The sequence below is a fragment of the Lagenorhynchus albirostris genome, chromosome 2 (genome assembly GCF_949774975.1).
Source record: "Lagenorhynchus albirostris chromosome 2, mLagAlb1.1, whole genome shotgun sequence".
NCBI lineage: Eukaryota > Metazoa > Chordata > Mammalia > Artiodactyla > Delphinidae > Lagenorhynchus > Lagenorhynchus albirostris.
The window spans coordinates 30,402,902-30,417,563 of NC_083096.1; the positions used below are offsets into that span (position 1 = coordinate 30,402,902).

The 14,662-nt window shown below is 35.8% G+C and overlaps 1 protein-coding gene across 1 annotated transcript in view; it reads left to right on the top strand.

Annotated features, from left to right (window-relative positions):
- The window catches only part of RGS7 (regulator of G protein signaling 7), a 591,228-nt gene that overhangs the window by 519,309 nt on the left and 57,257 nt on the right, over positions 1 to 14,662 (top strand). Inside the window, exons 8-10 of the mRNA XM_060142082.1 lie at positions 3,249 to 3,313; positions 4,175 to 4,251; positions 4,358 to 4,439. Of these exons, the coding sequence (XP_059998065.1) occupies positions 3,249 to 3,313; positions 4,175 to 4,251; positions 4,358 to 4,439 (224 nt within the window). The remainder of the gene's footprint in view (positions 1 to 3,248; positions 3,314 to 4,174; positions 4,252 to 4,357; positions 4,440 to 14,662) is intronic.

The window sequence follows — 14,662 nt, forward strand, 5'->3', positions numbered from 1 at the left end:
AGTCTGTATGTGTCCCTAGATCTGAAGTGGGTCACTTTTACACAGCATATATACAGGTCTTGTTTTTGTATCCATTCAGCCAGTCTATGCCTTTCTTTCCATTTACATTTAAGGTAATTATCAATATGTATGTTCTTATTGGCATTTTGTTAATTGTTTTTGATTTCTTTAGGTAGGTCTTTTTTCTTCCCTTCCTATTTTATTCTCTTCTCTTGTGATTTGATGAGTATCTTTAGTGTTGTGTTTTATTATGTTTTTTCTTTTGTGTATGTATCTATTGTAGATTTTTATGTGAGGTTCCCATGTGGTTTTTATTTAGCTATATATATATATATATTCATATATATATACACATATATATGTGTATATGTGTGTGTGTATATATATATATATATATATATATATATATATATATATATATATATGATTTTTTCAAGTTGCTGGTCTCTTCAAATGCATTTCCAACATCCTGGATTTGTGCTCTCCTCATGATTGCTGGTTTTAATATCATATTTGCATGTGGATGATTTACAACCTTTACTGTATGTTTGCCTTTACTGGTGAACTTTCCCATTCGTAATTTTGTTTGTTTCTTTCTTTCTAGTTGTTGCCTCTTCTTTTCTGCCTAGAGAAATTCCTTTAGCATTTATTGTAAAGCTGGTTTGGTGGTGCTGAATTCTCTTAGCTTTTGCTTGTCAGTAAAGCTTTTCATTTCTCCTCAAGTCTGAACGAGCGCCTTGCTAAGTAGAGTATTCTTAGTTATAGTTTTTTTCCTTTCATCATTTAAATATATCATGTCATTCCCTTCTGACCTGCAGAGTTTCTGCTGAAAAATCAGCTGATAGCCTTATTGGGATTCCATTGTATGTTATTTGTTGCTCTTCCCTTGTTGCTTTTAGTATTTTCTCGTTGCTTTTAATTTTTGTTAGTTTGGTTAATATGTGTCTCTGCATATTCCTCCTTGGTTTTATCCGGTATGGGACTCTCTGTGCTTCCTGGACTTGAGTGAGTGTTTCCTTTTCCATGTTAAGGAAGTTTTCTCCTATTATCTGTTCAAATATTTTCCCAGGTCCTTTCCTCTCTCTCTTCTCCTTCTGAGACCCCTATAATGCAAATGTTGGTACATTTAATGTTGTCCCAGAGCTCTCTGTGACTGTCTTCATTCATTTTCATTCTTTTTTCTTTATTCTTTTCCATGGCAGTGATTTCCACCAATCTGCCTTCCAGCTCACTTGTCTGTTCTTATGCCTCATTTATTCTGAAAATTATTCCTTCTAGTATATTTTTCATTTCAGTTATTTTATTGTTCATCTCTGTTTTTTGTTCTTTGAATTATCTACCGCTTTGTTAAACATTTCTTTTATCTTCTTGGTCTGTGCCTTCATTCTTTTTCTGAGATCTTGGATCATCTTTATGATCATTACTCCAAATTCTTTTTCAGGTAGATTGCCTATCTACACTTCACCTACTTGTTCTTCTGGGGTTTTATCTTGTTCCTTCATCTGGAACATATTTCTCTGCCATCTCATTTTGTCTAACTTTCTGTTTGTGGTCTCTGTTCTGTAGGCTGCAGGATCGTACTTCCTCTTGCTCCTGGTGTTTGCCCCCTGGTCGTTAGGTTCTTCCAGGGACTTGTGCAGGCTTCCTGGTAGGAGAGACTGGTGCCTGCCCACTGGTCGGGGGATCTGGGTGTTGTCCCTCTGGTGGGCAGGGCCATGTCAACAGGTGTGTTCAGAGGAGGCTGTGAGCTCAGGACAACTTTTGGCAGCCTGTCTGCTGATGGGTGGGGCTGTGTTCTCACCTTGTTGGTTGTTTGGCCTGAGGCGTCCCAGTACTGGAGTCTGCAGGCTGTTGGGTGGGGTTGGGTCTCAGTGCCAAAATGGCAGCCTCCTGGAGAGCTCACACTGATGAATATTCCCTGGCCCTCCACTACCAGTGTCCTTGCCCTCACCATGTGCCACAGCCCACCCGTGCCTCCCCAGGAGACCCTCTAAGACTTGCAGGTAGATCTGGCCCAGGCTCCTGTGGAGTCACTGCTTTGTCCTGGATGCCAGGGCACGTGAAACCTTGTGTGCACACTTCAAGAGTGGCGTGTCTGTTTCCCCCAGTCCTGTGGAACTCCTGCACTCAAGTCCCCTGGCCTTCAAAGCCCAATTCTCTGGTGGTTCCTCCTCCCGATGCCAGACCCTCAGACTAGGGAGCCTGACGTCTGGCTCAGAAGTCTCACTACTGTGGGAGAACTTCTGAGATATAATTGTTTTCCAGTTTGTGGGTTGCCCACCTGGTGGGTATGAGATTTGATTATATTGTGAAAATGCCCCTTCTCATTGTGGCTTCCTGTTTGTCTTTGGATGTAGAATATCTTCTTTGGTAGGGTACAGTCTTTTTTGTCAGTGGTTGTTCTGAAGATAGTTGTGATTTTGGTATTTTGTGAGAGAGCTCCATTCCTTCTACTTCAACATCCTGTCTCCTCCCTTCTGAATGTCTTGATATTAACATGAGAGTCACTAATATTCCTGAAATCACTGAAGAAATTTGATTGTTCAATGGCAATGCTGCTGTCAACGTCCTCTTTCTATCTGTCATTTATCCTGTAAATCGTCTGCCCAGATGGACTTTGCCTGGTAATGGAGAAGACAGAGTCCTCAAGGAAAATAGAATTAAAAGGTTATTGGATTATAGTTAGGTCAGATGTATACTCTCCTCTCTCCTAGTGACAAAATGACTGATTGATGATTGATCCTTGTGGATTGCAGCAAAGAAGATTCTAAGAAGCCTTCGGTTTACATTAATAAATTATTTCAGTTGACAGTAGAATACGGAAATAATTAAATGTGCAAATAGTGATTCCCTCTTCATGCAATTCTTTTTTTAAAAATCGTTTTATTTGTATATCCAGATTTTAACATTCATTTGATCTTTTATTGAAAAGGCTTTATTTTTTTCCCCTTATATTTTGAGGAAGCTAAAATCGTGACAACGATTTAATGAAATAAAGTAAATGGTTACCAAGTTTCTAAACATATCTATTTTCTTATAACACCTTTTTATATTACCGCTATGTTTGAATTTCAGTAATGATGTTACAGATTACTTATTTTGTCCAAAAAAAGATAAAAAGAGAAAATTACAACTTGGGGAAAAATGACAAAGACCAACATGTCTTGGTTTATAATGCTCTATTTTTATTTTTAGTGTCTCAATGTAAATAAGCAGGTGAGAGATGATTGATTTTTTTTCCTTTACAGCGGTTTACCTCTGCAAAAGAACAATGCAAAACAAAGCAAGGCTGGAACTAGCTGACTATGAAGCTGTAAGTACCAAGGCCTTCCTGACAAAGAAAGGTATAAAATGAGCAAGAATAAGGCCTACGGTCATTTCTGGGCACTCTTAACTTTCTACATTCATGGATCTTAGGGATCAGATTTCCAGGGAAGGGCAGCATAATGATTTAACATATCCCTTACTTGCTTATTTCCTCTCATCATTCACACTGAGGATGGTGAAATTCTAAATACACATACTCAGAGAAGAAGGAGGAAGCATATCTTATTTGCTAAAATTGACTTAAATGTAAAAACTTATATATATGTATATATATATACTATATATAATGAAGATATCCAAACTTAGAGAATTATAGAGCATTTACACTGGGAAAATGGTTTTTGCAAAACCTTTATGTTGGTCACCATCCGCAGATTAAATTAATCTCATGTAGTTTGTTCAGATGGTTGCTATGTTCTGATTTACTAAACTTGAAGCACTGTCTACAACTGGGTAGTAGGGGGCTGAAGGTTTAAATTTTTCTCAGGAACTGGATAGACTGGTTGAATCAGTAGTAGAGAGTATTGCTTTCCTGTTCCTCAGTAAAATGAGCACAGGAAAATCCAATGGATTAGTCTTGAGCACTTTTTTTATATAAGGTAAGTTTAGTATTTTTGATTTTTAGTTATATTCTCCAACAATAATATTCATAATAGGTTTTCCTGTGTCCTCTATGACTGTTAATATGAGTATTAGCTGCGTTCAGTGAGCATGACTTATCATTCCAAGTACACTTACTCCTTTAGAAATTCTGATTTGTTTTTTTGGTAAGTACATATGGTAGATAAACTAGAAGGGAGTCGTAAAGCTGAGGACCAGAATGTCTTCACCGTGGTATATTTTTCAGGAGAGCTTGGCCAGGCTGCAGAGGGCATTTGCTCGGAAGTGGGAGTTCATTTTTATGCAAGCAGAAGCACAAGCAAAGTGAGTCCTTGTGAGTCTTTTGGAAGATTTGTCCAAGTTGTGGCCTTTTGTCCAGAGAGGCACTATAATTAACACTACTTATTATTCATTATTATGATATTAACAGAGTGGACAAGAAGAGAGACAAGATTGAAAGAAAGATCCTTGATAGTCAGGAGAGAGCATTCTGGGACGTACACAGACCCGTGGTAAGCAAGCGCACCAACGTTGTCTAACTTCATAATCTCAGCCTTTGGAAAGTAAAGGAAGAATGCAGAATGCAGTAACTCCATCACTTGTCCCAAAGTCTTGGTGAATTATTTAAGAAAAGATTGCCACTTTTGTGTAAGATGACTAGAGTTCAATAGTATAATATTTTTTAAAACTATGCATTTTTCTAACATGACATTACTTGCTTGCTCATTCTTTGCTTTTGAGGTGCTTGATACTTTCATACACTTGAAAGAAAGAAGACTGCAACAAAGCAGTTTTGCATGGCTTATGATCTACATTTTTCTGGATTGATAGTAAAAGTATTAGTCAAAATGTTGTTCCTCCAATAATTTTTCTTTTTAAAACTTACTAACAACATGCTTTGAATATCAACTTTCATGGAAACATTTTAGGTGGCTCAGTTTCAGTTCAGCTCATACTTCTAATGATGTAACTGGTCATTGAATCTACATACAGTAACTTAGCTGGTTTTCTTAAATAGTAATGTTAAACCATGTGAGTCAGAGTAACAAATAACAAATGTCCTTGATTAATACCAGAAAACTTTGTGTAAGGAATTAAACAGTGGTTATGAGCATTCATAAGAAAGCATGTCTACTCTCATATAGCATATTTTGATGCTAGGTCTTTGTTTTCTATATATTTCTTTAAACACAGACCTAGAGAATAATATTTACATACTATTATTAAATAACAGGATCACAGCATGAGATAAATCAAGATTCTTTGAGAATATCTTAAAATTTTCTTCTCAACTACCTTTAGAAACTGACCAAAATAGGTCTGTTTTCCAAAGGTTTGTATATATATCTGTATCTATACCTATATACATATAGTTATGGATATATATTGATATATATTTAAATTTTAGATAGTAATGCAGTTGTTAAATTTCGTATGGAATTTTTTGAATTCAAAAAAATTAGAACTGAGCTTTAACTGTCTTTCCTACTCAAAATTCAGCTTGAGTTTTATTACTCATGGTATAAAGGATTGTGAGGCCACATGCATAAGTATTGCAAGGATATGAAGTAGGATTTTTCCTCGCTTGTTTGTTTGTTTTAAGCCATCTCTAGAAACTGGTTAATACATTATGTTCTCATGTTTCTCCACTTTATGCCCCTGGACATCTGGTGGCCCATCTCTAGCCTAGTTTAACTTTGATGGCCTATATCCTCCTGGCAACCCAAGAGGACTCACTCCATGCCGGTTCCCCTACACTGCCCACATCCATTCTATAGCAAAAACTCATGTTCTCCCAGCATGTCGATTGATCTCACCTCAACACACTCCCCTGCTCCATCCCCCAAGAATTACTCAGCCAATCCCTTGCCTTCTATGTGCCCTGTTGGAAGCAGAACCTGTTCACAGTTGTTCTTTGCTCTAACCAGTGTAAGTCAGGCTCCAGTCCTCTGTGTCTCCACAGAGCAAGAAGCACATATGAGTGCTCTCCAAGGGGTCACCTGCTATACCCCTCATTAGGCTTTCAATTAGAAAGTCATCCAAAGGAGCACCTGGAGGCAGAAACCACCCTGAAGCCATTAGTTCCATGTCCCTTATTCAATTTGTGGATGCTTATGAGGGGCTTTATAACACTTAAAATGAACATGTTATGCAATACTTGGTTATTGTTTATTTTCTAGAGGGAAAAAAATAGAGTTTTGGGTTATCTGTATGCCTCTGAGAATGGAATGCACCTAATCCAACCCTACCTTCAACTATTTATTTTTTACATTACAACTCTGTATCCCATTTAAAAAGAAAAAAATTTTTTTGCAGTGGTCCCAGGTGCATGTGAAGTGATGACACTTGTCTGGAGGCCATGTCAGACACACAGGTCCTGCCTCGTATCTGGTTTTTAGAGTTCTGGGTCCTTAGTGAGAGTTAATACAGAGATGATGCTGGCAGGGACATTAGCAGCAAGACGCTCCTATAAGAGCTTTTAATGGCTATTTCCCCAGCACAATGCATAAACTATATCTCTATTCATTGGCTGTAGTGTTAACTAAACAATGATAAGAAGAGCTTTCTAAGATAACCATACCTCCAAAAAGTGTCCTTATTTTTATTTTGGTTTTGAAAAAGTCTTATTACGAAAATATGAACACACTACTACAAGTTTTTTAAACTGTAGAAATTAGTATTCTCATTAGAATAAAAATCTCTACTCAGATTTAATAGATTCATAACACAATTTATATTTTCCTGAACTGCTTTAGCTTTATTACTATATAAAGTATCTTTATTTTCAAAAAACAGAAATGAAGTTATCCTATCAGTACTATTTGTTGAATTTTTTTCATTTTATTTCTTCTTGCATAATCCAACTGTTAAACCTTTCCAAAAAATGTAGCAGAGAGCAATTAATCCTTATAAAGCTTTTACTAATTCAAGTAAAAGTGATGTGCTACATTGCATTTTGTTTGGTTTGCTTTGATTTGATCTGGCTTGATGCTGCCATTTATTTAGTTAAAATAGGTTGGAAACCATTAGCCAAAAGTGTAGTAGGGAAGAGGAAATCTCAAAAAGAAGCTCAGAATCTTTAAAGTATACTTAAATTTAATGTAAAATATTATATTACATGAACTTAGAGATGTAGAAAATATATGCAGCGTGATTTAGTTTTTTTAAATGCCGTCACTTAACGCAGTATACTCATTTTATTGCATTTAATACCTTTATGAAATAAATTTAGCTTCTTTAAGCATGTCCGTGTTTACTCCAGAAAAAAAATTAAGGTCTTAACACTGAAAAGGACTCTTCAGTTATCAAGGACTCCAGACAGAATTGCCACACACTAACTACTCAAGATGATAGTAGGGGAAATACACCAAATTGTAGCAAATGTCAAAGATAATTTGGGATTTGGGTTAACTTGTGTATTTAGTGTTTTGATACTTTTATGAAGCCTCTTCAAGGGCTAATGAATTCTTAGTCTATATTAATTGAATTTGAGCAACTAGTTAAATTGAAATAAAAATTCTGTTTGCCACACTGCTGAAGGGTTTCATTGATACTAACTTCCTAGTAATTGTTTTAATATTATCAGATCATGGTCTTTTGAAGAGCAGGAGTTTGTCTGAAATTTTATATACATTTTTGTAAATTTTTCTTTGAATAAATTAGTTTGGAGCAGTCTGGTGAAGTGTGTGTGTGTGTTGTGTGTGTGTGCACACGCACACAAAAATACATTAAAATTTGGAGTTTAAAAGTTTCTGAAGAAGAGGTTATAGATTTGCATAAGAAGTTTAAGGAGTTCCATAAGATTCAAAGTTGTTGTAACCTATTGAGTTATATCAGAGTGATTCTGAGGCCCAATAACAGAAAGGAGCAATGAGATTCTTAAAATACAATCATCATGGAGCAAAATAAAGAAGTCCAGTGGACTGGCCTTTCAAAATATAATGGTGCTGATGCTCTGGGTCCGAGGGGTGAAGAGCAACCAAACTTGTTCCACACAGCCCTGCTGTGGAGCCAGTTTATATCCTTTGCACAGACTTCGTTTTTGTTTTGTTTGTCTGTTACATTTTTTTTGGCTTTATTGAGGTGTAATTGACAAACTAAATTGTAAGATATTTAAATTGTACAATATGGTGATTTTTTATACATATTCATTGTGAAAGGTTTCCCACCATTGAGTTAACACTGACTGAGAGTTGATCTAAAGAGATGTAGTGTAGGGAATTTAGGCCAATTTAATTCTGGGTACATTCAGATGTGTGCATTGCAAGGTGGAGTCAATATAGAATGAATCACCTTTCCTCTTACCTTGGAAATCCATAGTGACCTGGTGGGAGCACTGAGACAGTACTTTGAGAGAGTACTGTGGGGGTACATTATTTATACCACAAACTATAAAGTATAAGACCACAATTATAGATATTCTTGCAGATACACTATGACAGGCACCACCTTGACACATTTTTTTTTTCAAAGAAGATGTTGGGTGTAGGAGTTTATTAATTAATTTATTTATTTTTGCTGGGTTGGGTCTTTGTTTCTGTGCGAGGGCTTTCTCTAGTTGTGACAAGCGGGGGCCACTCTTCATCGCGGTGCACGGGCCTCTCACTATCACGGCCTCTCTTGTTGCGGAGCACAGGCTCCAGATGCACAGGCTCAGTAGTTGTGGCTCACGGGCCTAGTTGCTCCGCGGCATGTGGGATCCTCCCAGACCAGGGCTGGAACCCGTGTCCCCTGCATTAGCAGGCAGATTCTCAACCACTGCGCCACCAGGGAAGGCCTTGACACATTTTTATTGGGGGTTGGAGGGAACCTGGTATTTGGTCAAGGTACAGGTCTTTTTAAATTTTTTATTGAAGTATAACATACATACTAGAAATGCAAACCAAAATCACAATGAAATAGCACCTCACACCGGTTAGAATGGCTGTTCTAAAAAGAGAAGAAGTAACAAGTGTTGGTGAGGATGTGAAGCAAAAGTAATTCTTGTGCACTGGGAATTCTTGGTGGGAATGTAAATTGGTACAACCACTATGGAAACAGTATGGAGGTTTCTCAAAAAATTAAAAATAGAATTCCACTTCTGGGTATTTATCCGAAGTAAATAAAAACACAAACTTCAAAAGATATATGCACCCTCATGTTCAATGCAGCATTATTTACAATAGCCAAGACATAGATGTGACCTAAGTGTCCATTAATGGATGAGTGAATTAAAAAAATGTGGGACACAGGCATACCTCAGCGATATTGTAGGTTCAGTTCCCAACCACCTACAAAATTTTGGTGGTGTATATAAAAGTTGTGTTTACATGATACTGTAGTCTATTAAGTGTTCAGTAGCATTACATCTAAAAAACAATGCCTTAATTTTAAAATACTTTGTTGCTAAAAAATGCTAACCATCATTAGAACCTTCAGCAAGTCATAGTAATAACATCAAAGATCACAGTTCACCATAACAAATATAATAATAACGAAAAAGTTTGAAATATTGTGAGAATTACCAAACTGTGACTCAGAGACACAGAGGGAGCAAATGCTGCTGGAAGAATGGCGCTGACAGACTTACTTGGGTTGCCACAAATCCCTTCGATTTGTAAAATGATGCAATATCTGCAAAGCACAATAAAGAGAAGTGCGATAAAATGAGGTGTGCCTGTATGTATGTATGTATGTGTGTGTTTGTGTATATATTTGTACATACATATACACATATATAATGGAATATTATTCAGCTATAAAATGAATGAAATCTTGCCATTTGTGACAATGTAGGTGGAACTTGAGGACATTATGCTAAGTGAAATAAGTTAGACAGAGGATGACAAATACCATATGAGGTCACTTATAGAGAGCCACGGGGTTGGGAGGGTGGGAGAAATGGTGTGAAAGGGGTGAAAAGGTACAGACTTCCAGTTATAAAAGAAGTAAGTCCTGGGGATGTAATGTACAGCATGTTGACTATAGTTAATAATACTGAAGTGTATATTGGAAAGTTGCTAAGACAGTCGATTTAAAAAATATGCATCACAAGGAAAAAAATTTATAACTGTGTGGTGATGGATGTTATCTAGACTTATTGTGGTGATCATTTTACAATATATACAAATATTGAATCATTATATTGTACACCTGAAATGAATATAATGTTATATGTCAATTATATCTCAATAATAATTTTTTTTAATTTTTAGATTTTATTTTGGGTCTTTGTTGCTGTGCACGGGCTTTTTCTCTCTAGTTGTGGTGAGCGGGGACTACTCGTCATTGTGGTGCACAGGCTTCTCATTGCAGTGGCTTCTCTTGTTGCAGAGCACAGGATCTAGGCACGCGGGCTTCAATAGTTGCAGCACACAGGCTTCAGTAGTTGTGGCACACGGGCTTCAGTAGTTGTGGCACATGGGCTTAGTTACTCACAGGTATATGGGATCTTCCCGGACCAGGGATCAAACCTGTGTCCCCTGCACTGGCAGGTGGATTCTTAACCACTGCACCACCAGGGAAGTCCTGCTCAACAATAATTTTTTAAAGTATAACATACATACAGAAAACTACACAAAGCATAAGTGCACAATGAATTTTCATGAAATGAACACAGCCAAATCACCAGGATCCCAGAGCCCTACTAGTGACCATTCCAGTCACTACTCCCTAGGTCAATGGTAACTTCTCATACCATAGGTAAATTTGCCTACTTTTAATCTTTATATAAATGGAATTATTAATATCACTCTTTTTATATTCAACATCTTTTGAGATTCTTTCATATTATTGCATGTAGTTGCAGTTTGTTTATTCTCATTACTGTATTAGTATTCTATTATGTGAGAGTAGAGGATTTTATTATATACTGATGTTAAATTAACTTCCACAATGTTACTACTCCATTATTTTATCCATAATTTTGATATTCAATTTATTATTTTCACTAACTTGTTATGTTCATGATTCAACTTAAGTTACTCCAGACTTTTGTTTATCACACAAAACCATCAACTCAATCTCTTTAATTTAGGTTCAAAAGCAATGCAGACCTCAAAATAAAATAGAAAAACAAGGTGAATGATAGTGTATCATATGGTATTATATATAATAAAAGAGTAATCTTTTGTTATATATAGAACTCATACATCAATGAGAAAATGTCAAAGAAGTAAAAAATGTAATGGAAAACATTTATATTTTTACCTATTAAGTTTGCAAAGAATTTTTAAAAGGTAATATCATAACCATATATTTGCATACAATCTTACCATCTTAGGTCCAAAGGCCCATTTTAATTCTTTGTTTGTTGGGAGAGGCATAAGTAAGTAGATAGGTAGGTAGCTGGATAGATAGGAAGATAGATAGATGTTAGATGATAGATAGATAGATAGATAGATGATAGAAAGATAGAGGAACAGGCAGACATGTGTAGAAAAAAGACTGAAAAGATATATACACAAATATCAACAATAGTTATTTATGAATGTTGAAATTCTGTTGATTTTCTTCCTTTTGCTAATCTGTTTTAAAATTAAAATTTAATGAATGTTTAGATATACAGCAAGAAAAATCAGTAATAGTTTTAAAAAGTGAATAAGGACTTCCAGTCCAGCATATAAAGAACTTGGAAGTTGTCACTCCCATTCTCACAATAAGAAAAAAAGCTGAATAAACTGAAAATCAACAATTTTTCTTAGATTCGTCTCAGAATGAGGTCACTGGGCAAAATACTTAGTCCCCAAAACTGGAGAGACAGACAGGCAAATACAACTTACCAGAACAGAAGCCCAAGAGCAGAAACCTCTGAGGAACCAATGCTGGGGTAAGAAATCCTAAACTGTAATCGACAAATTGCTGGAAGTTCAGAGTAGACAGACTTGAGCTGAGTCTTAAGGGGACACCACACAGTTTTGTGAGTTTTACCTGCAGGAACCCTACCAGATTCTCACAGTGAAGTTTGAAGAAAAATCCCTTTGTACATCTCTCAGGGGAAGGGGAAGAGAAACTATTTTGAAATACACTCAGGATATTCTCTTCTTCTTAACAAGACCTGTCTTTAAGAGAAACTGATCGGGGTTGTACCAAAGCCACAACATGAAGGAAGGGAAATACCCAACTTCAACCCTGGTCTTACCAAAATGAGGGGAAAAAAATCTGAGAGGAATTTGTAAAGGTCACAGCCCTGGGGCACACGCTCACTAAAAGATTGAGACCTAATCACAGGACTATAGGATGCTTCCCCTCTCCCTACACCTTACCACAACATTAACAGAGCCTAAATAACAAGAGGGAATTGCAAAGGAAAGAACTGCACATCTCAGGCCTTATTTAAGAAGCCTCAGGGAAACCTAAAGACAACTGGGAAGACAAAAACAAGGAAACCAGATGAAAGTTTAGCCTCTGATACAGCAAAAGAAAACAATAAATACAGCCTACCCCTAGCCAGATATACATAAAACCACACAATAAACACCTATTTATCTCAGTTTCTTTTACCCAGTACGTCATGTCTGGCTTTCAATTAAAAACTGCACATACAGTAAACGAAAAGAAAAACAGCTCAGAGACACATTAAGCATCAGAATCAGACTCAAATATGGAAGAAATGTTGAAATTATCAAACCAAGGACTTGAAACAAGTAAGTATGATGAATGTGCTAATGGAAGAAGTGAACAGCATAAAAGAATAAAGAATAGAGGTACAATATAAGCAGAAGCACAGAAACTCTAAGAAAGAATCAAAAGGAAATGTTAGAATAAAAAAATACCATAACATAAATGAAGAATGCTTTTGATGTGCTCATCAATAGACTGGACATGACCAAGCAGATGGTCAGTGAGCTTGAAGAAATGTCAATAGAAATTTCAAAAACTCAAGTGCAAAGAGGAAAAAGAGATTGAAAAAGACAGAATATCCAAGAGCTGTGAAATAATTACTAAAGGTGTAACATACATGTAATAGGAATACCAGAAAGAGAAAGGAAGAGAAGAAATATCTGAAGCAGTGATGACCAATAGTTTCCAAAAATTAATACCAAACTGAGAACCAGAAGCTCAGAGAATATCAACCAGAGTAAATATCAAAAAATCTAAACCTAAGCATATCACATTCAAACTGCAGAAAATGAAGACAGAGTGAAAATCTTGAAAGAAGCCAGAGGAGCAAGATTAACAATTGCATCAGACTTCTCTTTAGGAATCATGCAAGCAAGAGAGAAGAGTGAAATATTTTGTGTTGAAAGAAAGAAAAAAAAAAAACCTTAGAATTCTATATCCAGCAAAATTATCCTCTGTAAGTGCAAGAGAAATGAAGTCTTTCTCAGACAAACAAAAAATGAGGGAATTTGTCATCAGGAGACTTATCTTGCAAGAAATGCAGAAAGAATGTCTTCAGAAAGAAAGAAATGGCATAGGTCAGAAACTCAGATCTAGTTTTTATTCTTAATTTAAAATAGTTCAAATAATAATAGCAACAGTGTATTCTGTGATTATAGATTAAGGGTAAGTGGAATGAATGAAAGCAGTGTTATAAGGTACAGAAGGGAGAAGGAATTGGGAATAATCTATTATAAGGTACTCGAATGGAGTAGTATTGTGTGATTTGAAAGAGTAGTTGGATTAGATGTAAATGTATATTGCAAACCCAAGGGCAACCACTTAGAAAAGTTTAAAATGAAGTAGAATTGGTATGTTAAGAGAGGAGGAAAAAAATGGAATTGTAAAAATTCTCAGTTGAAAACATAGAGGGCAGAAAAATAGAAAAGAAAAAGAAACTGAGCAATGGTGACAAATATCAATAGAAAACAATAAAAAAATATGGTAGATATTAATCCAGCTATAAAAACTATCACTTTAAACAGCAGTGGCCTAAATATACCAATTAAAAGGCAGAGATTGTCAGAGTGAATAAAAAAGACCTAATTGTATATTAAGAAACTCACCTTAAATATAAAGACAGAGGTAAAAACTAAAAGTAAAGTAAAGCAATGGAGAAAGTAAAGGGATGCTAACACTAGTCAAAAGATAGGTGGAGTAGCTATATTAATTTCAGATGAAGCCAGCTCCAGAGCAAGGAGAATTATCAGAGATGAGGAGCAACATTATGTAATGATAAAGAGATCAATTATTCATGAAGACATAATGTGTCAAATTATGACATAATGTGTGTGCACAGCAGAACATCAAAATATGAGACAAAAACTGATAAGAACTGCAAGGAGACATAGATGAATACACCATTATAGCTGTAGTCTTCAACACACCTCTGTCAGCAGTTGACCAGTCTAGCAGGCAGAAAATCAGTAAGGACATAATTGAACTGAAGAGCACCATCAATCAACTGGATTTAATTGATATCATAAAATCCTTCATCCAATATAGCAGAATACACCTTCTCCTCAAATTCCCATGGAACACACTAAGAGAGACCACATTCTGGGCCACAAAACACACCTTACTAAATTTAAAAGGTTTTAATAGAAATTTTATGAGGTATTCCCAGACCACAGTGGAATTAAACTAGATATCAATAACAGAAACATAGATGGAAAACCACAAAATACTTAGAGTTAAGCAACACACTTCTAAATAACGTATGGGTCAAAAAGAAGTTTCAAGAATAATTTTAAAATATTTCAAACTAAATAAAAATACATGTTATCTAAATTTGTGGATGCAGTGAAAGCTGTGCTTGGAAATTTATACATATATGCATTGATGCATATGTTAGAAAACTCTAAAATCAATAATC